Source organism: Chiloscyllium plagiosum, chromosome 1 (genome assembly GCF_004010195.1).
Source record: "Chiloscyllium plagiosum isolate BGI_BamShark_2017 chromosome 1, ASM401019v2, whole genome shotgun sequence".
NCBI lineage: Eukaryota > Metazoa > Chordata > Chondrichthyes > Orectolobiformes > Hemiscylliidae > Chiloscyllium > Chiloscyllium plagiosum.
Genome location: NC_057710.1, coordinates 74802310 through 74827607, shown reverse-complemented (window position 1 = coordinate 74827607; position 25298 = coordinate 74802310). Strand labels below are relative to the sequence as shown.

Below are 25298 nucleotides of genomic sequence, written 5' to 3'. Positions count from 1 at the left end.
CTTTGACGACTGTGACATTCGTGTTGATACCAAGAACCTCTGTATTCTTCTGATTCTTCCATATGGTCCTGAAACTTGGACTATCACATGAAGGACCTTGAGAAGTACCATCAGTGCTATTGGATATGGATTCTCCACATCAGCTGGGAGCTTGGGCATACTGACAATGGCATCCTTGAAGGAGCCAACAGTATAATCCAAAACCAAGTCTGCTGGGCCAGCTGCCTAGTTAGAATGTGTAAAACTGTGAGGCTGTCCTCTTAAATTTTATGATACATAATGTGGATTTTAAAAGATGATCAAGGCAATCAACAACCTAATGGATTTATCTCTCTGCCTCGATTTAACTTGTCCAGAATCACAGTATGTTTGAACTCTGGAATCACAAGATCATTTTTAAATTTGTTCACAGAATGTGGAAGCTGCTGGCTGGGTTGACATTGTTGCCAATCCTCAACTGTCCTCAAATGTGGTGATTTACTAGGGTCATTTCAGAAGGAAGTCAGCGTCATCCTCATTGCTGTGGGTTTGGGCATACCCAGGCCAGACCAAGTAAGGATGACAGGTTGAAACGTATGAATTTCTAATAAGGCTGGACAGATGAGATGCAAGGAGGATGTTTTTCTCGGATGGGAAGTCTAGAATGAGGGCTTCAGTCTCAGGATACGGGGTGGACCACTTAGGACCGAGATGAGGAAATATTTCTTCAGTCATGAACCTGTGTAATTCTCTATCACACAGAAGGTTTTGGAGATCAAGTTGTTAAATATATTTAAGAATAAAGAGAAAATGGGAATATGACATTGAGATAGAGTATCAGCCATGATCGTATTAAATAGTGAAGAAGGCTCAAATGGTGAAATGGCTTATCCCTGATCCTAGTTTCTATGTCTATGCTTCTTTTAGAGAGGACAATAGTGAAGCAGAATACATTTTGTTAATCTGCAATTGACAATGGCTACTCGGTTGCCATTGGACTAGTTTTTAATTCCAGAAATTTATTCGAATCAAATTTCACTATCAGTTCAATGGGATTAAAACCAATATCCTCAGAACATTAGACTGGGACTCTGGACTGGTAGTCTAGTCACACTACTATTGCTCCAATACCTGCCCATTATATGTACATAACTGCATCAGAATCACCGTGGGAGTATAACTGCATTACAACACCATTGTAAATATGAAAAAGAATGTTATTTTTCCCCACACATACTCTTTAAACCATACACTTTTGACGTTGTACGTCACAGGCTAGAACATCTTGCTATATATCTAGAATCCTGATTCACAGCTTTCTTTTTTCAGAATACAAGGGATAACATATACATGCGACATGATAAGGATCTTATTTCAGTAATGAAGAAAACTGAGCAGGCATCACCATTAGTCACTGAATCATGCATTATTTATATTAGACATCTTTTTAGTATCTGAACCCTTGGCTAAGAATTTGTTTACTCTTCCTAACTAGTCAGTGAGAAAACGTGAAGTCATCACAATTTCTTTTGAAACTCTAAGGTTGGTGAGCCCTGTCAAAACAAGGACTAAAAAGACCCATCAACTGTTCAGTGATCTGAAAACAGTGGAATGCTCCATTGCCAGTTTCATAGTTTCTTACAGCAGTATCATAGAAAACCCATCAATAATATTTACTCATAAAAAGCAAACATGCCCTTCACCATACTGAGATCTATGTAATTCTGACAAGGACATTTTGCTGTTAGAAATTAAAATAAAGATGTCCTCTATTAGTTAGTCATGTGGAGATCCACTATTTTTGGTCTCCTTCTCTGCAGGAGACTTCTCCATTAATGTCAGATTATAGCAACATCAGTCAGCAGCTCCACTGGGTATCCTGTGGATAAACTCTTGGCCAATTCAGACAACCAACGGGGAGATAGCAAATCAGGAGAGACAAGTCTCCTTCAAGTCACATTCAGATTTTGAAAATTAACATTTTCACATCAAGTAAATAAGAGGAAACTTAACTAAACACTAAATATGTTTTTGCTTCGTGTTGAAAATAATTTGAAGTTGTCAATCCATTTTTATATATATACACAACTCAATTCCAGGGCTGGAAAATTGCAAGCTCATTGATAATGGTTGGCAACTGCGAGAAATTCGGCATTTTACCATTTTCGAAGTAAAGTCACATAAAACAACATTCATTCATTTAGTGCAAATAGAACATTTCCTTCCCTCACACACTCACCCGACTATTATTCAGGAAATAACATCTTGCAACAATAATTGCAATATACTGTTTATCTGCAAACTGAATTTTAAATGCAAGACATTTTTATTCTGTACACTCAATTTAACATTTAAAAAACATGAGCACTAGTCCTATGATAACTACTTGCTTTATTGTACTTAACCCACCTACATCCATTGTGCCTCCCTTGTCGAAAAGTGTTAATAAGCTGATCTGTGAGGATGAAGTTTTGCATTCTGTTGTTGGGAGCATCCAGTGTCTTACTTGAAAATCTTTAATTATGGAGAAAATCTATCTTCTTCAGACTGGACTATCCAATCTTGTCATTCACATATTGGAAAATGCATAAAACTGGAAAATATTCCTTAAGCCATCACTCATTTTATAATGGAATTATAATTCCAGACAGAAGGAGAAAGATGAACCACATTGTATTTAGCAAGCTCATGTCATCCAGAGAGATTGAGAAAGTTTTTGAAGTAAAAGCAGAAGTCAAACCACATCTGTCAAAAATAAACTGACCTAACCTGCACACCTTTGTACTGTGGGAGGAAACCCATGCAGATTTGGGGAGAACATGCAAACTCCACACAATCATCTGAGGGTGGTCCCTAGCACTTTGAGGCTCAATTGCTAACCAGCCACAATGCCGCTACTGTTCACATTAGATTCAATCCTTTCCTTGTAACAGTTCTCAGATGCATACACAAATTGATGAATCAACACTAATTTCTCCCTTTGCGACTTTCTATCCTAAGAAAAATAAATAATAGATCCTAATATAAGGACACATTTTGGTTGTGTAATTGTGCTCATAAAAACAACTAAAGGCCTAACAACAACTGCAACTACTGCTGCTGTTCTCAAGAAAGCACTTCATCATCCAAAACCAGCAGAAATCAATACAAATGAAAAAATGACAAATAAACTGACTGATGCTTCATTCATTTCATTTTATCTGCACTTTGTTGTATTTGAGAAAGAATGTCTTGAACTGAAACTTCACCTCTTCGTACTTCACTGCATTAAATGAAATATATTAGTGGTATCCACTAATATTTTCTCAATGACAATGTTAGGAATTCCATAACATAAAGCCTCAAAGGAGACCTGCAGATTAATACATGGAGATCATTATCAAGAAAAAGCTGTTATGCTATAATAATATCAGCCTCTTAATAAAAGCTTATTTTTAAAACAAAGTTGTGTATTTTAACAATTCCACAAGCAAATGCACAACTTATGAATACTGGACAGAATTTCAAACCAAATGCTGGAACATAATAAATATCATTTTAACTTTCCCATATATTCCATTGACAAATCACTAAACAAAATCTACTTCATTAAAGAAATTCACTCACCCTCTAAATCCTGCTGAACAACTAACAAATCTTTCTCCCAAGTAATGTAAAGCAAACTTTGCTAATTTACCTGTGGCTCAGGTTGCAATCCTGAGGATATTACTTTGGAGGGTGGTTTTTCATTTTGGGTCATGACAGGGCCAGGACTATGGGGTGGGTAAAATATGTGGAAGGTGGTGTTCAGGCTCCAAAAGTATTAAATTCAATCATGTTCCCTGGCCAATATCTCTGTCTGGGGCTTGCTGCAGTGCTCCCGTGAGGTTCAGTGCAGGCTGGAAGGACAACATCTCATTTTATACTTGGGGACACTGCAGTCTTCAGGGCTCAATATTGAGTTTAACAATTCCTGATTTCAGCACAGCAAACCCTTCTTCACCTACTTATGACCCCCACTGTCAAGTTTTCTTTCTCACAGGCTTACCATTATCCATCCTTTGTCTACCTAATTGTCTTCATTTCTGTCTCTGCTCATTTCGACCCACCTTCACCAGTCACCGCTCCTCCACCCACCCAAATACTGTTTTTAGATGTGGACCACCTTTTCTTAGCTACTAAGAGTTCTGAAGAAGGGTCATTGGACTCAATGTAAACTCTGCCTTCTCTCCAAAGGTGCTGTCAGACCTGTTGAGCTTCTCTTGCATTTTCTGCTTTTGTTTCTCTCTCCCAAGTAGGTAGCTTGCGTGAAACTTTGATAGAGAGTAAAAAAGAGCAAAATAATTGATATTTGCAATTCTGGGTCAAGGAATTGTGTAAAAACTTCTCAGAAATATCCCTGTAAAAACTTGTGACTTGGACAATATAAAATTATTAGCCCATAACAGTAAGCTATACTTACCAAGTAAAGCAGACATATTCTGAAAAATTCCAAGAAGCTCCGGCGTGATTGATGGGCTGTTTTCCAATGTCACTAACCTATAAGATAATAGTTAAAAACTAGCTGAGGAGTTTCACTGACATTGAGCAGTTACAAAATAAACAAATGATCAGCATCAACTAATAAGACCTAAAATCCTGCAGTATCTCAATGGGCAATCTTGACATCAAACACCTGAGCACTGTCACAGATTAAGATACTTAAGGCTGTAATTAGCAAATCAGAATACCAGTTTAATTACGCAGCTCATTTGCTAAGGGAATTAACATTTATAGATTTTTTTTTAAAATAAGAAATGCAGAATAATGCACCAAATAAGATCGCAATTGTTAGTTCATTTTAATTTAATTTCAGCAACGTATGTGCTCCTCACCCCACTTAAAAAAAAATCTTTCTGAATGTTCTGCAAAAAATGAATTATACGATTGTTTTCCACATTGGTTGATATATTGTTGGTACTATGATGTAATAATTCTCAAACTAGCTTTGAGATGTACATTAGTAATGATCATTGCTGGGCTACTTTGGCCTTTTGACCTCATCAACTGAATTGTGAATGCATCAATTCTCCTTGAAACTTGTATTAAAATACATATTAAATACCTGTATATGGAATACTAACATTTACTCTGTATCTACTCCTCCAAACTGCAGTATAAACAAATGGTATATCTGGCTGTCTTCACACAAAAATACTGCTTGAATGTACTGGCTTGAACAGCTGAAAAGTGCATAGGAAGAAAGCAGGAACATAGTACTGAAATTGATGATCAGTCATGAGCATGCTGAATGGTGCAGCAGATTCAAAAGCTGATTGTCCGACACCTGCTTCTATGAGCACAAAGCAGATGGGAAAGTGTGTAAATGCGCAAACAGAGTGCAACATATCAGGAAATCACTAATTTTGTTTCCCACTCTGTACTGAGTTAACTTATCTCATCTATTGGGGTGATAGGTATACAACAATTAGCATCAGAGAAAGGAAAAATTGCCAGATGGGTTCCCACTCCTGAACACCAGTCAAACGTTTAGAAAGAATGAGGACGAAGACAAGCTCCTATGTTTGCTACACGTTTATGAGACATTTTGACTAGGCTTTGAGTTGAGCTAACACTACTATTTTCTCCCATTTATACTGCACTTTCTTTACAGCACATTCACCCCGAATCCTAAGAAAAGAGCAAGCCCCAGACTGTCCAAGTCTTGTCCAGTTTCAGGACTGAACTAGTATTCAATTTGATCATGAACTTAGTCTTCACTTGCATATTACCTCTGGGCATAAATTTATTACTGAAATTGATTCACTTTACTTTTGAAATTTGATAGCATCTAAAATGGAACAATAAAAAATATTAAATTAGGAATTGGTGAGATTGCACAATTTGCATTACTGTCTGAATATTAAATTTGACTTAACAAAGACCAAATTAGTTTATCTTAAAAAGAAAAAGCAATGAATAAGAAAATAAGAACATAAGAAGTAGGAGCAGGAGTAGGCCATCTGGCCCACTGAGTCTTCTCTGCCATTCAATAAGATCATGGCTGCTCTTCTCGTAGAACTCAAGCTCCATTAACCACCCACTCACCATCACCCTTAATTCCTTTAATGTTCAAAAATCTATCTTTGCCCGAAAAACATTTAACGAGGGAGCCTCAATTGCTTCACTGGGTAGGGAATTCCACACATTCACAACCCTATGGGGGAAGTTCCACTTCAACTCAGTCCTAAATTTGCTTCCCCTTATTTTGAGGCTATGCCCCCTAGTTCAAGTTTCAATTGCCGGTGGAAACAACAATCCCTACTTCTACCTTACCTACTACTTTCACAACTTAATATGTTTCCGTAAGATACCCCCTCACTTTTCTAAATTCCAAAGGGTATTCTCCCAGTCTGCTCAATCTCTTCTCATAAGTCAATACTCAACTCCAGAATCAACCCAGTGAATATTCTCTGCAACCCCTCCAGCACATCCTTTCTCAAGTGAGGAGACCAAAACTGTACAAAGTACTCCTGATGTAGGCTCACCAGCACTCTATATAGCTGCCTGTTTTTAGACTCCATCCCTCCAGCAATGAAAGAAAATATTCCATTTGCTTTCTTAATTAACTGCTGCACCTGCAAACCAACTTCTTGTGACTCATGCACAAGGACACCCAGATCTCTCTGTACAGCAGCATGCTACAATTTTTCACCATTTAAATAACAGCCCATTTTGCTGTTACTCCTATCAAAATGGATGTCTTCACATTTACCAACATTGTAGTGAATATATTCTAAAATTTGAAAGACAAAAACTTTTAAAGATTAAACTAGAAATTAAGACAACACAGCTAAGTTTGATGATATGCACCAAGGAACTTCAGGGAGATGCAATATGTGGAGTGCAAATCTTGATACATTTTTTTTCTTTTAGAGATTATTACACTCTAGGATTGTTCCATCTTCAGAAAAGGAGACAATATGAATCTGTTCATGTCAGTATTCCAAAGGGTGGCATGGTGGCTCAGTGGTTACACTGTTGCCTCACGGTGCCAGGGGCTGGGTTCAACTCTAGCCTAAGACAACTGTCTGTGTGGCTTTACACATTATCCTTGTGTTTGCATGGGTTTCGTCCCACAGATTTAGAATGCAAAGCCCTTTTATGAAGCCACATTGGTTGTCCTAAATGTTTCCCCTCTATCTAACCAATCAGATATTGCACCTGGAGTGACTTACTAAAAGGTCCTTTCATAGACTCCCTGCAATGTGGAAGCAGGCCATGCAGCCCATCAAGTCCACACCAACCATCCAAAGAGCATCCCACACAGACCCACCCCCTACCCTATCCCTGTATTTCCCATGGCTAATCCACCTAGCTTGCATAGCCCTGGACACTATGGGCAATTTAGTATGTTCAATCCACCTAATCTGCGCAATTTTGGACTATGCGAGGAAAGCAGAGCACTCAAAGGAAACCCATGCAGACATGGGAAGAATATGTAAAAATGCACACAGACAGTCACCCAAGAGTAGAATCGAAACTGGGTCCCTAGCACAATGAGGCGATCCACTGAGCCACCATGCCGCCCTACATTTCCCTTCATGCCTTTCTGCCCTGGTACATCTTGTATCTCTCTCCAGTCCTTTTCATCTATTTGCTCTTCACTCCTCACACATCCTTTGCCCATCTGTCTATCTGTACATCTTCTCTCATGTGGCCTCTCTGCATTCATATATCAAATGCTTCCTTATGGCCCCTCCAATTCCCTCACTATTACACATCATCACATCATCTGTCCATTTCTCTCCCTTTCCCTGCCCCACGTCAGCTTTGCTATCACCCTCACTCCTTCGCAAGCCCTCACCCACTAGCCCTTTCTTCACACTAACCCCTTCTTTACGCTCATCTCTCCTCTCCTCCCTTCCCTCCATCTTTTGCTTACTTTTTTTCTACTACACCCCCTTTCAAACTTCTTCATAACTGAGCTCATCCCTGGAACCATTTTATATAAACTGCTTCAATACTCTTTCGAATGTGTTCAAATAGTTTGTATAATGTGGCACCCAAAACTAAAGACATTACTCCAAGTGAGGTGTAACAAGTGTCTTACACAAGTTCAACAACATCTTGTGCACTTGTACCCCATACTTCTATATATAAAGTCAAAAATATTGTATGCTTTACTTACTGCTCTTTAATGATCTGGGCATCCACCCCTGTGCCCCTACACCATCTATTTTGGTAGAAAGAACATTAAAGACAATCCAAACTGTACCCCAGCTCAGATTGTCTTTCAATGTTCTTTCTACCAAAATACATCAACTCAGACTTCGCTACACTGAAATTCATCTGCCATTGTGCTCACCAACATGTCCAAGTCCTTCTGGAGTTCTACACTACCATCCTCAGTTTACAATTTTTCCAAGGTTAGTATCATCTGCAAAATCTGAAAGTGGACCACCAATATCTAGATAACTAAAATATATCAGGAAAAGCAAAAACTCCACAAAACACCTTCTTCCAGTCCGAAAAATATCCATTGACATTTCGTATCACTTATCCAATTCAATTTTGCTCTCCTTCCCTCTCATCCTCCCTCTCCCACTTGCACTTTTTCCTTTTCCCAATTGCCATCATCCTGCTCATTTTCTCAGCTTCTCGTCCTCCCTCAGTCTCTCAGATGATATTACTCCCTTCCTTGGATTTAAATAATTTTGCTTGCAAAATGTGATGCACTTGGAATATAAATTCTGACGGCAGTGATTTTCAGTTCGCAGTCATAATCCTATCAGTAAATATCTGTAATTTGGAAGTTACTTCTGTTTAGCTCATGACTCCCTCTTGAAGACAGCTTTTCAATGAAAATGCCCTGGTCACGAGTGGAAAGCTGTTCAATATTATGAGGATACTGCATTAGCAAATCAAAAATCACAGTAACTTTCTTTGGGACTGTGAAATTAACCTGCTGGATCAGCACAGATCATTTTGCTGACCCTCCTAAAGATGAATCATTACCTCTGACAGAAAAACAAGGGCTAAGTCTGACTTGCCGCTAAGGTTCTCATTATACTTGTCTAGCCTTATCACATAGACATCCCAACAAATGAAAAATTATTGTTTCAGCTTGCTGTTAGACACAATGCTAAATCATGAAAGTCATTTAGGTTAAAACTGTATCATTTATTTTTTCACTCTCATCTTTTAACAACTTTCATTTGCACGCATGAATTAATGGCAATCTCCATTTTTCTTAAAGTTTCCTTTCATCAAATCTTTGTCAAAGCTTTTCTTCAAGAGGAAAGCCATTTCTATTTTCAATGCAATTGTGCCTGAACCACTAACATAATTATGAGCCATAAATCAAAAATCACTTCTCTTAAACCACTTATCTCAAGAAGTTTGTGATTTCAGTTAAATGTGAACACAAAGTAAAGGGGACAAATTATTATAGACAGGCCATGTAACTGCAAAGATAACCTTTCATGTATTCTTCAAACATAGCATCTTAGCTCCAAAAATAATGTTACCTTACTTTGTATCATCAGCAAAAAAAGCTGAAGCAGAGATTTGTCTTTTAAGCTATGCCACTGAAAATTCTAATAAAATTGCTTCTGATATTATTGAGCAATTTAGGGATAATAATTTGAATATACCATGCAGTGTATCAGCAATTAAATTGCAATATATTACGTCTTGAAATTACATCAAAGCTCATTATAAACGTTGCTTTTTCAAATACGCCATGTACTTGCAGACTGCATGCTTTATTTCAGATTTCTAGCATTTCCAGTTATTCATCTTTACTGCCATATACCATTTGTTATTTGGCTTCACTTGGATTATTAATATATTTCTACAAGTCATAAAGCAAAGTAATATTTTCTGTGCACATACTATAAGTAATAGCATTTTATTATTTTAATTTTTATCCATCATGGTTATTGATTTTGGGTTGATTAGATATAATGGGGGTTGAATGTCTAATTTCAGGGCATTCAAAAGCAATAACACTGATCTAACCACGTTTCTTAGAGTCATAGAGATGTACAGCATGGAAACAGACCTTTCGGTCCAACTCGTCCATGCCGACCAGATACCCCAATTTAATCTGATCTCATTTGATAGCATTTGGCCCATATCAGTCTAAACCCTTCCTATTCATGTACCCATTCAGATGCCTTTTAAATGTTGCAATTGTACTAGCCTCCACCATTTCCTCTGGCAGCTCGTTCCGTACACTCACCACCCACTGCGTGAAAAAGCTGCTCCTTCGGTCTCTTTTTTATCTTCCCCTCTCACCATAAACCTATGCCCTCTAGTTCTGGACTCTCTTACGCCAGGGAAGTGATTTTGTCTATTTATCCTATCCATGCCCCTCATGGTTTTATAAACCTCTACAAGGTCACCCCTCAGCCTTCGACGTTCCAGTGAAAACAGCCCCAGTCTATTCAACCTGTCCCTATCATTCAAATCCTTCAACCTTGGCAACATCCTTGTAAATCTTTTCTGAACCCTTTCAAGTTTCACAACATCCTTCCGATAGGAAGGAAACCAGAATTGCACACAATATTCCAAAAGTGGTCTAACCAATGTTCTGTACAGCTGCAACATGACCTCCCAACTCCTGTACTCAATACTCTGACCAATAAAGGAAAGCATACCAATTGCCTTCTTCACGATCCTATCTACCTGTGACTCTACTTTCAAGGAGCTATGAACCTGCACTCCAAGATCTTTTTATTCAGCAACACTCTCTGGGACCTTACCTTTAAATGTATAAGTCCTGCTAAGATTTGCTTTCCCAAAATTCAGCATCTTACATTTATCTAAATTAAATTCCATCCGCCACTCCTCAGCCCATTGGCCCATCTGATTAAGATCCCATTGTAATCCAAGGTAATTTTCTTCGCTGTCCATTACACCTCCAAATTTGGTGTCATCTGCAAACATACTAACGATACCTCCTATGTTCAAATCATTAATATGAATGACAAAAAATAGTGGACCTAGCACTGATCCTTGTGGTACTCCACTGGCCACAGGTCTGCAGACTGAAAAACAACCCTCCACCACCATCCTTTGTCTTCTATCTTGAGCCAGTCTTGTATCCAAATGGCTAGTTCTCCCTATATTCCACGAGATGTAACCTTGTTAACCAGTTTCCCATGGGGAACCTTGTCAAATGCCTTACTGAAGTCCATGTGATCATGTTCACCACTCTGCCCTCATCAAACCTCTTTGTTACTTTTTCAAAATTGAATATGCTGTATTTAGTTTACAGCTCAAATGGTCTATTTCTGTTTCCCTTTTCCATTTTCTAATGCTATGAAAGAATTAGCTCAGAAAAAGTGGGCTTTAAGAAACTATTACATTTCCCATAGGGCAGCACTGTGGCTCAGCAGTTAGCATTGCTGCCTCACAGCTACAGGGCACTGGATTTGATTCCAGCCGAGGGCGACTAACTGTGTAGAGTTTGCACATTCTCTTTGTGTCTGCGTGGGTTTCCTCCGGGTGCTCTAGTTTCCTCCCACAGTCCAAAAATGTGCAAGTTAGGTGAATTGGCAATGCTAAATTGCCCATAGTGTTTGGGGATGTGTAGGATAGGTGCGTTAGGCATGGGGAATGTAGAGTAATAGGGTAGGGGAAGAGTCTGGGTGGGATATTCTTCGGAGGGTTGGTGTGGACTTGTTGGGCCGAATGGACGGTTTTCACATTGTAGGGATTCTATGATTCTTTGTTACATGGTATATGATGGGCTTTCCTGGGGCTAAGGATAACTATATTTTTTTGATAAATTCTAATTACTTAGACTTGAGTAGACTCTATTTCAAAATTTGAAATTGACAGAATTTGGAAATAATATGAAGTGTGAAAAGCATACATTAAACCGAAACAGGACATATATAGGCTGGTGGCAGATAAAATTTAATGTAGAGGGCACAATGTTTCCTGTTATTTTTCTTGCCGCTGTGCTGACCTCTGTGTTTTGTGCAAGGCAGCAACGTCCAGGAGCAGAAATGGAAGCCATGCATTAGCTCTCCGATCAATAAGTGCATAGCTTCCCGGGGGCAAGGAACATTGCAGAGATTTGTAAAGTTCTACATTTTGGTAGAAAGAATGAGAAAAATGAAGATCACAATCTTAAAAAGGAGTTACAGTAAAGCAGCCTAGGTTTCACAAGCAAAAACATTGCTGAAAAACAAGGCAGCTTGTAGTTAAAAAATCACAAGGGATTGGGTTTTGTAGGCAGAGGCAAGGTGTACAGCAATAACTTTTTTGCTGATTTTTTTAATTAACCTCTGCTTTGTCTTTAACGGGAGAACTGCATTCAAGTTTGGAAACCACTCTCTAGGTAAGACTGGGAGGCTTTAGAGAGGGTATAGAGAAGGCTTTGAGAGAATGGATGCAGCAATACAAGACTGCCAATGGAATGGAGAAGCTGGATTACTCTTCTTTGAGAAGGTTGAGAGGAAGTTTAATAGATGTTTTCATAACCATGAGGGGTCCAGACAAAGATAATTGGAAGAAACGGTTCCTACTGATGCAATAACTACAGGGTATCCAGAAGGGGTTTGGCTAAAGAACCAGCAGGAAATAAGGAAAAATACTTTTAACCAGGCCAGTGGTTGGGATCCGAAATGGTCCGAGTCTGGTGGAAGCAAATACAATCATATTTTCCAAAGACAAATGGATATGCAGCTGAAGACAACAAAATGCACAGCTATGAGTAAAGGGCATGGAAAAGGGACAGCACAGCTGCTCTTGTAGAAAGCCAGCAAGGACCTGACAGGGTGTAGTAATCATTCTGGTTGTATGGTTACATACAAAAGAGATATTTTGACAGATGTTTCAAAGCAAGAACAAATTGCAGGGTTAAGGTACCATTAATGAACACTTCATAGTTTATTTAACTATCTACATGTGATGATTTATAATGTACTGAAGACAATTTGTTAACAATGCAACATTTTTGTTAAGTTTTTTTTGGAACAGACACCTCAATTTCCTGCTTCTGTTATAATGACAATGCTCTTGCTGCCTGTTTTGTTTGGCAAGTGTGTAATCTTGTTAAATTAGGGTTGATGTACATAAATGTGCCCAACATAGCAGCAGTGGGCTTAGCAACAAGAAGTCATATAACTGAGGTGCTGGATGTGGACACTGGAAAAATACTAACAAGAGATGTTCTTGGTATTAGATGACAAATGATTGAGTACTCTGGAAAGACTATGTACCTCACTGCATACATACTTCATTTGGAAAGCCTGTCATGTCGCGTCAGGAAGTATCAATCTATATAACGTGATTAACATACAGCAAATCCATTGGGGATGCGATCATTTCATACTGTGCATTTTTGCTGACAGATAAAGAGACCATTTCATGAGAGGCAGGCTCTGCCTTAAGTGGCACAGATGGAAGGATTGGTTGTCATATTTTGTTTTTGGCTGTTGCTCGTGGTATTAGTGCATAATGTGAAGCTACTTTAGCCACTGTTCTTCATGGCGATACAAGTCAGCCAACATCTGTCACCATTTCCTGCTGTTATTGACTAGTGTTCTCACGTGTGCTAAAACTGATGGTTAGGGCCTTCATGTCACACCTATAAACATCATTTAAGCAAAGGATGTTGCAATGGTCTTCCAGCTCCCAATATCTCACAATTCAGAAATTCCTTCAGAATGAGTCAATCTTCCATCCTGTAAATGTGCCAAACCAGCAACGTCAATGCTGCATATTGAGTACTTGCATATTCGGGAGATTTGCTTTGGACAACGCTGTCATATTTGGGATTCTGTCTTTCCATGAGATGTTGAAATCACATGGCAAATAATTGAGATGAAAACTGTTGAACTTCTTTCCTTGATTGTTGTTGAGTTGTCATGCTTCACAGCCATTCAACATGCTACCAAAAAATCCAGTCACAAAGACTCAGATTAACTAGTTAATGAGGAGCAAGCTTGGTACATGATACTCAAAATTAGGTAATCTTGAACACAAAGATAATATTCAAGTCTCGGATAGAAGATCAAAGTCGAGGCAGGCAAGGAGTCGTTGAAAAAAAACTAGTAAAGGTGATAGCTGAGACGTGGTCTTAAACAGAACCTGAACAGAAAGGGGAAGAAGTGAATCTAAAATGTCACTGTGTTATAAATTCTGAGTAGCTACTCAACAGACTGAAAGCCAGGAGGTATAGACTGCTTTACCACTTTGAGAGCAGATACCTGTCATCAAGCTGATAAGTGAATTCAAGACTTGTATTGACAACTACAAGGCAATGGTACCTGGTAGGCATGGATGGGAACCCATACTCTCAAACCCATGCAAAAAGGAAAGTTCTATGGAAGTTGGAGATCTGAAATACAAAAAAACAAAGTACTGGAGAAACAGTTGACATTTCAAGTCCAATGGCACAGAATCAAAGAATTTTTATGGTGCAGGAGGCCATTTTGCCCACGTGTTTGTACCTGTCCTTTTGGAAGTAAAGACGATCGGAGAATAAAGGTTTTTATTTTCATGACCAGGCCGGAGGAATGAATAAAACAGATGGCAATAGTGTCCAAAGTAAAACATAGAGCAGAGGAAGGACACAGAATAGGTGTTAATGGTGCATGTGTATAGTAGAAAATAGGTCAGTTTTGCTCAGAGCAAACTCATGCAAACAGACTGAAAGTACCACCAGTAAATCCCTGGTTCACCCGCAAGATGAGTTCAGGGCCTTCGACAATGAGGAATGAAGAAATACAAAGGCAAGTGCTACATCAACTGAGGTTACATAGTGAGATGCCATGAAGTGGGCAAAGAAGTGTTAGGAGTGACAGAGAGTGGGCCAATCTGCTACACAGGAAACAGACTTTGCAGAATGTTGACAATGGAGGGGAGAGAAAGATATTTTTGGTGGTGAAATCTGCTGAAGATGGCAGAAATTGTAATGGATGCTCCTTTGAATACAAGGTCGATGGAACAGAAAATAAAGATAACAGCAACCCTATTGTTGATCTGGGAGGAAGGGTACAGGGTGAGAGCAGAGCTACAGAAAATTAGTCTGACACAGCTGAGAGCCCTGTCAACCATAGTGATGGGAATGTTTGGTTGAGGAAAAGAAAAAGAGTACATGCTGGAGTACACCTGTACAAGGCATCATCATCAGAACAGAGGCTTGGAAAAATTTGATGACTAGATCAGAGTACTTCCAGAAAGCAGGTTGTGATGAAGTATAGTCAACTAACAATGAGAGTCAGTGGGTTTGTAATGAACATGAGTGGACAGTCTACCTCCAAAAATGGAAACACAGAAATCAAGGAAGAGAAGAGTCAGAAATAAACTAGGTTAAGGATGGAAATTTGAAACAGGATTGCTTCATTTTTCTAATTCCAGATGAAAGAAAGAGGGTGCACTAATACTGCCATCAACATACTGGAGAATGAGTTGTGGAGGAAGCTCAAATCGGACTGGAATAAAGAATGGTCTATATATTCCTCAAAGAAATAACTGAGAGCCATGCAGCTACCCACTTTTGTCCTCATGAGTTAATTGAAGAGTCACTTTCACGGTCGAGAGGACGGAATCAATGCTTGTGGGAAGCTTAATCATTGTGGCAACAAATGCATGAAGCAGCCATTTGCAAACCCCAGAAATATCTAACTTGCACTAATTTCATCACCCATTTGCCATGCAAGCAGAGTGAAGGTAATTATGCATCAGATGCTCGTCAAAGAAGACTAGTCATATGTCACTGATTCTTGCTAAATATAACATGAGCATCTCAATTATTTAAATAGAAAAGCAATAATATTACCAAAGGCTAATACTGGTCGAAGGGGAACAAATTGCTCATGTAACTTCCAAAGGTGCTATGGGAGCCAGGTAATATTGCTTCTTCATCTGTCATGATGGTCTGCACTGAATGGAGTGAGAAGTTGCACATTCGATGTGGGTCTGGGATAGGAAGTGTTTCAGAGCACTGGAGGCACTCCCTTTCTGATGACATGCTGCATTCACTCAGCTGGCATGACATTTTCACCAAGTTGCTGCACATGCTGATCCTGAAGACAGACAGATGATGGAGAAATATCCTTCATTATCAGGGTATAGCATATTTTACTTTATGGTGAAGTATACTCAGCCCTCGTATGCAAGATATGTCACTTGCACCTCCAACTCCAGTTCCTGTATGGAATGTTTTTAGTCATGCATCTCCAAATGTATCAGGCCATTGACCTATGCCACCCGTACAAGGTCACACCAGTTCATTTCCGGATGACAACGTTAGTACTGCAGCCAGGCAGTAGGATTTGGAAACATAACTGGGATTCCTCAGGTACAGGGTGCCATTGACTGCACACACATGGTACGGAGAGGGGCAAATCACAACAGTGCAGAATTCGTCAAGAAGAAAAGATTCCATTCCCTTAATGCTCAGGTAATCTGTGATCACCGTTACCATTTGCTGGAGATGTGTCCACTACCCTGATAATTGCCACAACTCCTCCATCCTGGAGAACTCGTGTATGTAATGGGTCTTGCTGCCTTACAAACTGGTTACTGAAGTCAAGAGCTACTCATTGCGACCATGGCTCATAACACAATTGCATAACACCTGACTGGAAGTGGAGAGCAGATTTAATGCCACTCATGCCTTGACCAGGGCCATGTTGCAGAGGAGTATAAGACTGCTGAAGATATGGTGCCATTATTTAAATTAAGAAAAAACTGCAGAAAGCTGCAACACAACAGGACTTATGCATGAAACACAGAAAGCTAGAACACAGGTGCAGCGGGTTATCAGAAAGCCCTATGGAATATAAGATGACGGAAGTCTTACTGCTGGTGAGACTACATCTGGAGTACGACAGCTGTTTTGGTCCACTTATTTAAGTAAAGATATTTTTCCATTAGAAACAGTTCAGAGAAGATTCACTGGGATGACCCATGCTATGAAGGAGCTGTCTTATAAGCAAAGGCTAAATAGGTTGGGATTCTACTCACTGGAATTTAGAAGAATGAGAGGAGATCTCATTGAAATATATGGGATTCTTGAGGGGCTTGACAAGATAAATGCTGAGAGGATATTTCCCCTCATGGGAGAGTCTAGGACCAGATGGCATTGTCTTGGAATAAAGGGAGGAGAAAGGGAGCACTGCAGATGCTGGAGATCAGAGTTGAGAGTGTGGTGCTGGAAAAGCACAGCAGGTCAGGCAGCATCTGAGGAGCAGGAGAATCGACATTCAGACATAAGCCTTTCATCAGGAATTTCGGGCATAAGCCCATTCCTGACGCAGGGCTTATGTAGATTCTCCTGCACCTCGGATGCTGCCTGACCTGCCGTGCTTTTCCAGCACCACATTCTCGACTTGGGATAAAGGGAGGTCAATTTAAGACTGAGATTTAATTCTAGTCTTTGTCTTTCCAAGATAATATTAGGTAGAAGAGGGACTTTTCAAGAACAGGTCCTTGACTGACTTGCAAGTTTGCTGGACTGTGATTTGATCAGAATAACCACTGCCCCGTGAGATGTGCTCTTCTTCTATGGCAAAGTTGTAAGGGTGAGCAAATGGCATGGGCCCTATTTACAAGACCGATGATAATAGTGTGAACAGCCATAAACAGATCCCAAAGTGTATACTGACTAGTGAAGGTAGGTTCATGGTAGACAGTAGTGGAAAACCCAAAATTGCAAATTTCTTAATTAATGTGTCAAGAAAAGGGGGAAAAGTCAGATTGGTCTGTCTGAAAAGTGAATGTGAGTGGAGATGGACATTATTAAGACATGTAAGGAAATCTTTGCTAGCAGCTGCAGATGTAAAGATCACTTATCTGAATTAACAGAAATAAATCTACATTCTCAAAGGCAATGCCTAGTTCATTTGCCAGCCAAGCTGCAGCCTTTCTCCAGTACAGTAGTATGATCTGTTGTGATCAATTAAAAATTGGCATTCTTGCATTCATCCTGGTGAATTCAAAATCAAAAGCTTTGGTAATATGTCTCTCTTTTCTGCAGTATGTGACTACATCATCTAGAAACATAGTGCTTGACAAATCAAGTCAAAATAATTTAATGTCAGGTATCAAAATCTTTACTCAACAGCTCTTCTCAACTGACATCTGCATCTTAATTTGAAAGAAACAGCAAAACATTACAATTTGATAGTGCATTAATCCCAATATCAACCATTTGTATGTTCCAAACAGCCCATTCAGACACAGTTGTGCTTTTGGATTTTCTCGTCAGTTGGTGATTTTTCTTTAAAACATTGGCAAAGTTACAGAGAAAAACACAGAAAAGTAAATGTTTAGTGGAAATCAGTGCTGATAGTCTAGCGATGTTATCATTAGACTGTTGATCTAGCGACCCAGGTAATGTTCTGTGGACCCAGTTTGAAATCCCACTGTGGCAGATTGAAGAATATGAATTCGATAAGAATCTGCAAATAAGGGTTCAGTGAGCGTGAAATCATTCTCAATTGTTGGGTAAAAAAAAATCTGATTCACTAACTTCCTTTAAGGAATGAAACTTCTGTCCTTACGTGTTCTAGCCTACATGCGACTCCAGAGCCATAGCAATGGCACTGATTCTCAACCATCCTCTAGACAATTATGGATAGGCAAAAATAATTGGCCTGTTGGCATCTGAATACTTTCTGTATTCAAATCCTACACTCGTTCTGAATTTAAAATATGAATTTCTCTCCTTAAATGATGTCTCCACATTGAAATAAAAATGCAATTAATACAGAGGTTTGAACAGAAAAGTAACTTAATAGAAATTATTGTTTATAATTTGCTTTATAGGTGAGGTCAAAAATTACATCAGCAATACCCATCTACTAAACATGACCATGACTGACAGTGCATAATGCTGCATCAATATTTAGTTTTTAATTGTTCGATCAATCCACAAAAGAACTCAGATTGAAGTTTCACAATAAGGACTACTCACCACAATTCTAAACCATCCTCCAGCAGATAAACATGAGGTGGCTGAGAAACATCTGTGCTCAGCTGAATGATTGGAAGCAAGAATGGGTAGAGATTTCTGCTGTCTGCTCCCAAACCCTAGAGATAAGAAAGTCTGAAAAGTCAACAAACAGATCGACTTCATAGCTAAGAGAAAATGAACAATATACAGACACAGATATAATGCATATCTACAAATATAATGCTCACCTTTCCTGAAAAATTGCTCAAAATTCTTGGATATGCATTGCATAAAAACATAGCTGGTGAAAATATCATGAATTATAAAGAAAGCAAAAGGAATAAATATCAAGCAAAGCTAAGGAAAGGGGTACCACATACAATCAGAAAGTAAACACATTTTTAAATTATGAACCTACAAGCATACAATTTGGAGTAGTATTACTCCACATTGCAGCCTATACACCTGAAACAAAGGAGTGAAAAATAACCAGGAATATGTCTACTTCTGCCTTAAAAATATTGAAAGGCAACACTTCCACCACCTTTTGGGCAAGTGTTGCAAAAATTCTCAATTCTCAGAGAAAAATGTTCTCCTCATCTCGGTCTTAAATGAAAGATGACTTCCATAACAATAATTCCTAGTCCTAGAGTTTACCAAAAGAGGAACACCCTTTTCACATACACTCTGTTATGGCCTCTCATAACCTTCTATGCATCAGCCAGGTCACCTCTTACATACAAACTTAATGGATACAAGTGTCGCACATCCAACCTTTCCTCTAACAGCAATCCAAACATTCTAGGCATTTGTCTGTAAACCACTTCTAACAAATTTACATTCTTCCTTTAATGATGAGCATCAAGCACACAGCATTCCAAACGTTGTCTCATTGATGCGCCATATAGCTGACATATCACCTCAGTTCCTTTAGCAATAATGATAACATACATAATTATGAATGTACATAAGTTTCCATAATTACTCATTTTACTTGCTAATGGTGTTCTCTCTAAGTTTCTTTCCAGCTGTATGGGCCTCCAAGGTTCGTGTGCAGCAGCGACTTCTGGAACCAGGGTGGGCAACACTGATCACAAAACCTTGGAGCTGCAATTTAGAGGGAACATTGTTGCAATCCTATACAGGACAACAGAGAGACTCCGCCAAGGACCATCCTAGGACAGGTCGGCTCAGTCACCACGGCTGATCAGCATTGTGAGGAAGGCGTCTCGGAGAGTGCATGAAATGTTAAGGGGGAGGGTCAGCAGTCAAATGTCATTACGCACATCAGTACCAATGACATAGGTAGAAAGAGGGATGAGATCCTGCAGAATGAGTATAGGGAGTTAAGAGAAAAGCTAAAAAGCAAGACTTCAAGAGTAGGAATCTCCGGGTAGCTACCAGTGCCGCATGTTAGTGAGGCAAGGAATAGAAAGATGGTCCAGATGAATACATTGCTAAGGAGCTGGTACAACAGGCAGCATTTCAGGTTCTAGGATCATTGGGACCTCTTCTAATGCAGGGGTAACATGTGTAAGAGAAATGGTTTGCACTTAAGCTAAAGGGAACCAATATTCTCGCAGGGAGGTTTGCTAGTGCTACTCAGGAGGATTTAAATAAGAGTGGCAGGGGGCTGGGAACCAGGACAGCAAGTCAGCATTGGAGGGATTGAGGGGAAGGTACATGTTAGGACCAGTAAATCAGAAAGGATGGACAGGCAGACAAAGGTAAATGAACATGATGATAATAATGGACTGAAGTGTGTATATTTAAACACAAGTAGTATTATGTAATGCAGATGAGCTTAAAGCCTGGGTCTATGAGGTTGTGGCCATTACAGAGATTTGGTTGAGAGAAGGACAGGACAGGCTTCTCAATGTTTGAGGGTTTTGTTGTTTTAGACAAAACAGAAGGGAAGATAAAAGTGGTGGAGGAGTTGCATTACTAATCAAGGAGAATGTCAAATCTGCACTCCGAGAGAACGTACTGGAGGACTCACCCACTGAAACAATATGGGTAGAGCTCAAAAACAAATTGGGTGCAATTATTCTGACAGGATTATAAGCCCCCCAACAGCCAAGGAGACATTGGGGAACAAATGTGAAGGCAGATTATGGAAAGATGCAATGTAAACAGAGCTGTCACAGTGGATGACTTTAACTTCCCCAATATTGATTAGGACTCCCTTCGTGCAAGACGCTTAGTCCAGGCAGAATTTGTTAAGTGCATCCAAGAGGGTTTCTTGAAACAGCATGCGGATAGTGTGGTGCTGGAAAAGCACAGCAGGTGAGGCAGCATCCAAGGAGCAGGAGAATCAATGTTTTGGGTGAGAGCCCTTCATCAGGAGGGCATTCCTGATGAAGGGCTCTTCCCGAAACGTCGATTTTCCTGCTCCTCGGATGTTGCCTGACCTGTTGTGCTTTTCCAGCACCATGCTCTTGACTCTGATCTCCAGTCCTCATTTTCTCCACAGTATGTGGATCATCCAACTAGAAGAAGTGCCATACTGAATCTTGTATTGGCAAATGATCCTAGCCAGGTGACTGATCTTTCAGTAGGATAGCATTTTGGAAAGAGTATCACAACTCCTTAAGTTTTAAGACAGCTACAGATAAGGATAAGTCAGGACCTTGTGGGAAGGTACTAAGTTGGAGAAGAGCACATTACATCAATATTAGGGAGGAGCTAGGGCGTATTAATTGGGAGGAGCTTTTATCAGGCAAGTCCACATTTGACACGTGGGAATTGTTTAAAGATCTGCTGATGTGAGTTCAAGACCAGCATGCCCCAGTAAGGAGGAAGGACAAGATGGCAAAGTAAGGGACCCTTGGATAATGAGGGAGGTTGTGAATTTAATCAAAAGGAAAAAAAACAAGCATATGTAATGTTTCGGAAGCTAAAATCAGACAGGGACCATCAAGACTTGTGTTCCAGAACTTGCCACTCCCCTAGCCAAGCTGTTCCAGTCCAGTTACAGTCTACTCAACAATGTTGAAAATCGCCCAAGTATGTCTTATACATAAAAAGCAGGACAAAACTAACTGGGCCAACTACTGCCCCATCAGTCCACTCTCAATCATCAATAAAGTGATGGAAGGGGTCATCAACAGTTCTATCAAGTAGCACCTGCTTAGCAATAACCTGCTCAGCAACACCCAGTTTGGGCTCCCAGGTCAGCCAACCTCTGAGCTCATTACAGTCTTGGTTTAAACATGGACAAAACAGCTGAATTCCAGAGATGAGATGAGATTGACAGCCCTTGACACGAAGGCAGCATTTGACAGACTGTGGCATCAAGGACCCCTAGCAAAACTGAAATCAATGGATATCGGGGGCAGATTCTCCAGTGGTTAGAGTCATAAATGACACACAGGGAGACAGTTGTGGTTATTGGAGGTCAATCATCTCAGCTCAAGGACACCTCTGCAGGAGTTTTTCAGGGTAGTGTCTGAGGCCCAACCATTCTCAGCTGCTTCATCAAAGACTCCATCTTAAGGTCAGAAGTGGGAATGTTCATCGATGACTGCACAATGATCAGCACCATTTGCGACTGCTCAGACACTGAAGCAGTCCGTGTCCAAATGCAACAACCTCCAGGTTTGGGCTGACAAGTGACAAGTAACATTCATTCCATAGTAATGCCAGGCTATGACCATCACCAACTAGAGACAATCTAATCACTGCCCCATCACATTCAATGTCGTTAGCATCACCGAATCCCCCACTGTCAATATCCTGGGAGCTATCATTGATCAGAAATTTAACTGGACTCACCACATAAACGCAGTGGTTACATGAGCAGATCAGAAGCTAGGAATACTGTGGAGATTCCTCAAAGCCTGTCCATCATCTACAAGGCACAAGTCAGAAGTGTGATGGAATACTTCTCACTTCCCTGGATGAGTGCAGCCTCAACAACACTCAAGAAACTTGACAACACCCAGGACAAAGCAGCCTGTTTGATTGGCACTGCATCCAGAAGCATTCACTCCCTCCATCACCCATGTTCAGTAGCAGCAGTGTGTACTATATGCGAGACGCACTGCAGAAATTTAGCAAAGATCCTCAGACAGCACCTTCCAAACCAAGACCACTTCCATTGAGAAGGACAAGGGCAGCAGACATATAGTATCACCACCTATATGTTCCCCTCCAAGCCACTAATCACCCTGACATGGAAATAATGTCAGTGTTCCGCCACTGTTACTGGATCAAAACCCTGGGACTCTCTCCCTCATGGCATTGTGGGTGAACCCACAGCAGGTGAACTGCAGCTGTTCAAGAAGGCAGCTCACCAAAACCCTGTCAACAGCAACGAGGGATGGCAATAAATGCTAGCCAGCCAGCAATGGCCACATCCCACTAAATTGAATTGAAAACAAATGCAACATAAAGAAAGCAGGAAAGAACTCAACCAGGGAATTAGGAGAGCAACAAGGGGCCATGAAGTAATCTTGTGAATATGGTTAAAAAGAATCCCAAAACATTCTGTACATACTTTAAAAATAAGAGGATAACTAGGGAGAAGATAGGATGGCTTCAGGATAAAGGAGAGAACTAGTGCTTAGAGGCAAAGGATGTGGGCAAGATCCTAAATGAGTACTTTGAAACAGGCTTCACCAAGGAGAGGTATATGATTAGATTAGATTACTTACAGTGTGGAAACTGGCCCTTTGGCCCAACAAATCCACACGACCCACCGAAGCGCAACCCACCCCCCATTTACCCCTTCACCTAACACTACGGGCAATTAAGCATGGCCAATTCACCTAACCTGCACATTTTTGGACTGTGGGAGGAAACCGGAGCACCCGGAGGAAACCCACGCAGACATGGGGAAAATGTGCAAACTCCACACAGTCAGTTGCCGGAGGCAGGAATTGAACCCAGGTCTCTGGCGCTGTGAGGCAGCAGTGCTAGCCACTGTGCCACCGTGCCACCCTTATATGGTGGATCGTGAAATTTGTGTGGAGCATGCTAATATGCTAGGGCATTTTGAGATCAAGAAAAAAGTGACGTGCTGTCTCTTGAAGAGCATTAAGGTGGATAAGTCCCCAGGGCCCAATAGTATTTACCCCAACTTATTGAGAGGGAATATTGCTGGGGCTTTGACAAAGATCTTTGTATCCTCACTAGCTTCTGGAGTGGTCCTGGAAGACTGGCAAATAGCTAATGTTGTTCCTCTGTTCAAGAAGAAAAGTACAGATAATCCAGGAAATTATAGACCTGTGAGTCACACATTAACGGTTGGAAAGCTTTTGGAAAGAATGCTTAGGGACAGGATTTATGCACATTTGGAAAAGCATGGCCTAATTAGGGACAGTCAACATGGCTTTGTGCAGGACAGGTCATGTCTTACTAACATGACAGAATTTTTTGGAAAGGTGACAAAGGTGATCAATGAGGATACTGCAAATGGATGTTGTTCACGTGGATTTTAGTAAGGCTTTCAACAAGGTCCCTCATGTTAGGTTCTTCCAGAAGATTAAGATGCATAGGATTCGTGGTGACTTGGTCACGTGGATTCAGAATTGGCTTGCCCACAGAAGGCAGAGGGTAGTAGTGGAAGGTTGCTTTTCAGGTTGGAAATCAGTGACCAGTGGTATTCTGCAGGGATCTGTGACCTCTGCTGTTTGTGGTGTATATAAATGACTTGGATGAAAATGTAAATAGGTGGGTTAGTAAGTTTGCAGACTATACAACGATCGGTGGAGTTGTGTAGAAGGTTGTCAAAAGATACAGCGAGTTATAGATCAGTTGTGGATATTGGTGGAGAAATGGCAAATGGAGTTTAAGCCAAATGAGCGTCAGTTGCTGCACTTTGGGAGATCAAATGTTAAGGAAAAGTATATAGTTAATGGCAGGACCCTAAAAAGCACTGATTTACAGAGGGATCTTGGGGTCCAAGGCCAAAGTTCCCTGAAAGTGGCCACACAAGGAGATAGGATGGTAAACATAGAACATAGAACAGTACAGAACAGAACAGGCCCTTCAGCCCACGATGTTGTGCCAACCATTGATCCTCATGTATGCACCCTCAAATTTCTGTGACCATATGCATGTCCAGCAGTCTCTTAAATGTCCCCAATATCCTTGCTTCCACAACTGCTGCTGGCAACGCATTCCATGCTCTCTCAAGAACCCGCCTCTGACATCCCCTCTATACTTTCCTCCAACCAGCTTAAAACTATGACCCCTCGTGTTAGCCATTTCTGCCTTGGGAAATAGTCTCTGGCTATCGACTCTATCTACGCCTCTCATTACCTTGTATACCTCAATTAGGTCCCCTCTTCTCCTCCTTTTCACCAATGAAAAAAAGTCCGAGCTCAGTCAACCTCTCTTCATAAGATAAGCCCTCCAGTCCAGGCAGCATCCTGGTAAACCTCCTCTGAACCCTCTCCAAAGCATCCACATCTTTCCTATAATAGGGCAACCAGAA

General features: G+C 40.4%; 1 protein-coding gene across 3 annotated transcripts in view; it reads right to left on the bottom strand.

Annotated features, from left to right (window-relative positions):
* ipo11 (importin 11) overlaps window positions 1–25298 on the bottom strand; it is a 458122-nt gene that overhangs the window by 203892 nt on the left and 228932 nt on the right. For all 3 annotated transcript variants that reach the window (XM_043689423.1, XM_043689430.1, XM_043689427.1), the window contains exons 21-22: window positions 18881–18996; window positions 4421–4497 (exon numbers count right to left, since the gene is read on the bottom strand). In XM_043689423.1, the coding sequence (XP_043545358.1) occupies window positions 4421–4497; window positions 18881–18996 (193 nt within the window). The remainder of the gene's footprint in view (window positions 1–4420; window positions 4498–18880; window positions 18997–25298) is intronic.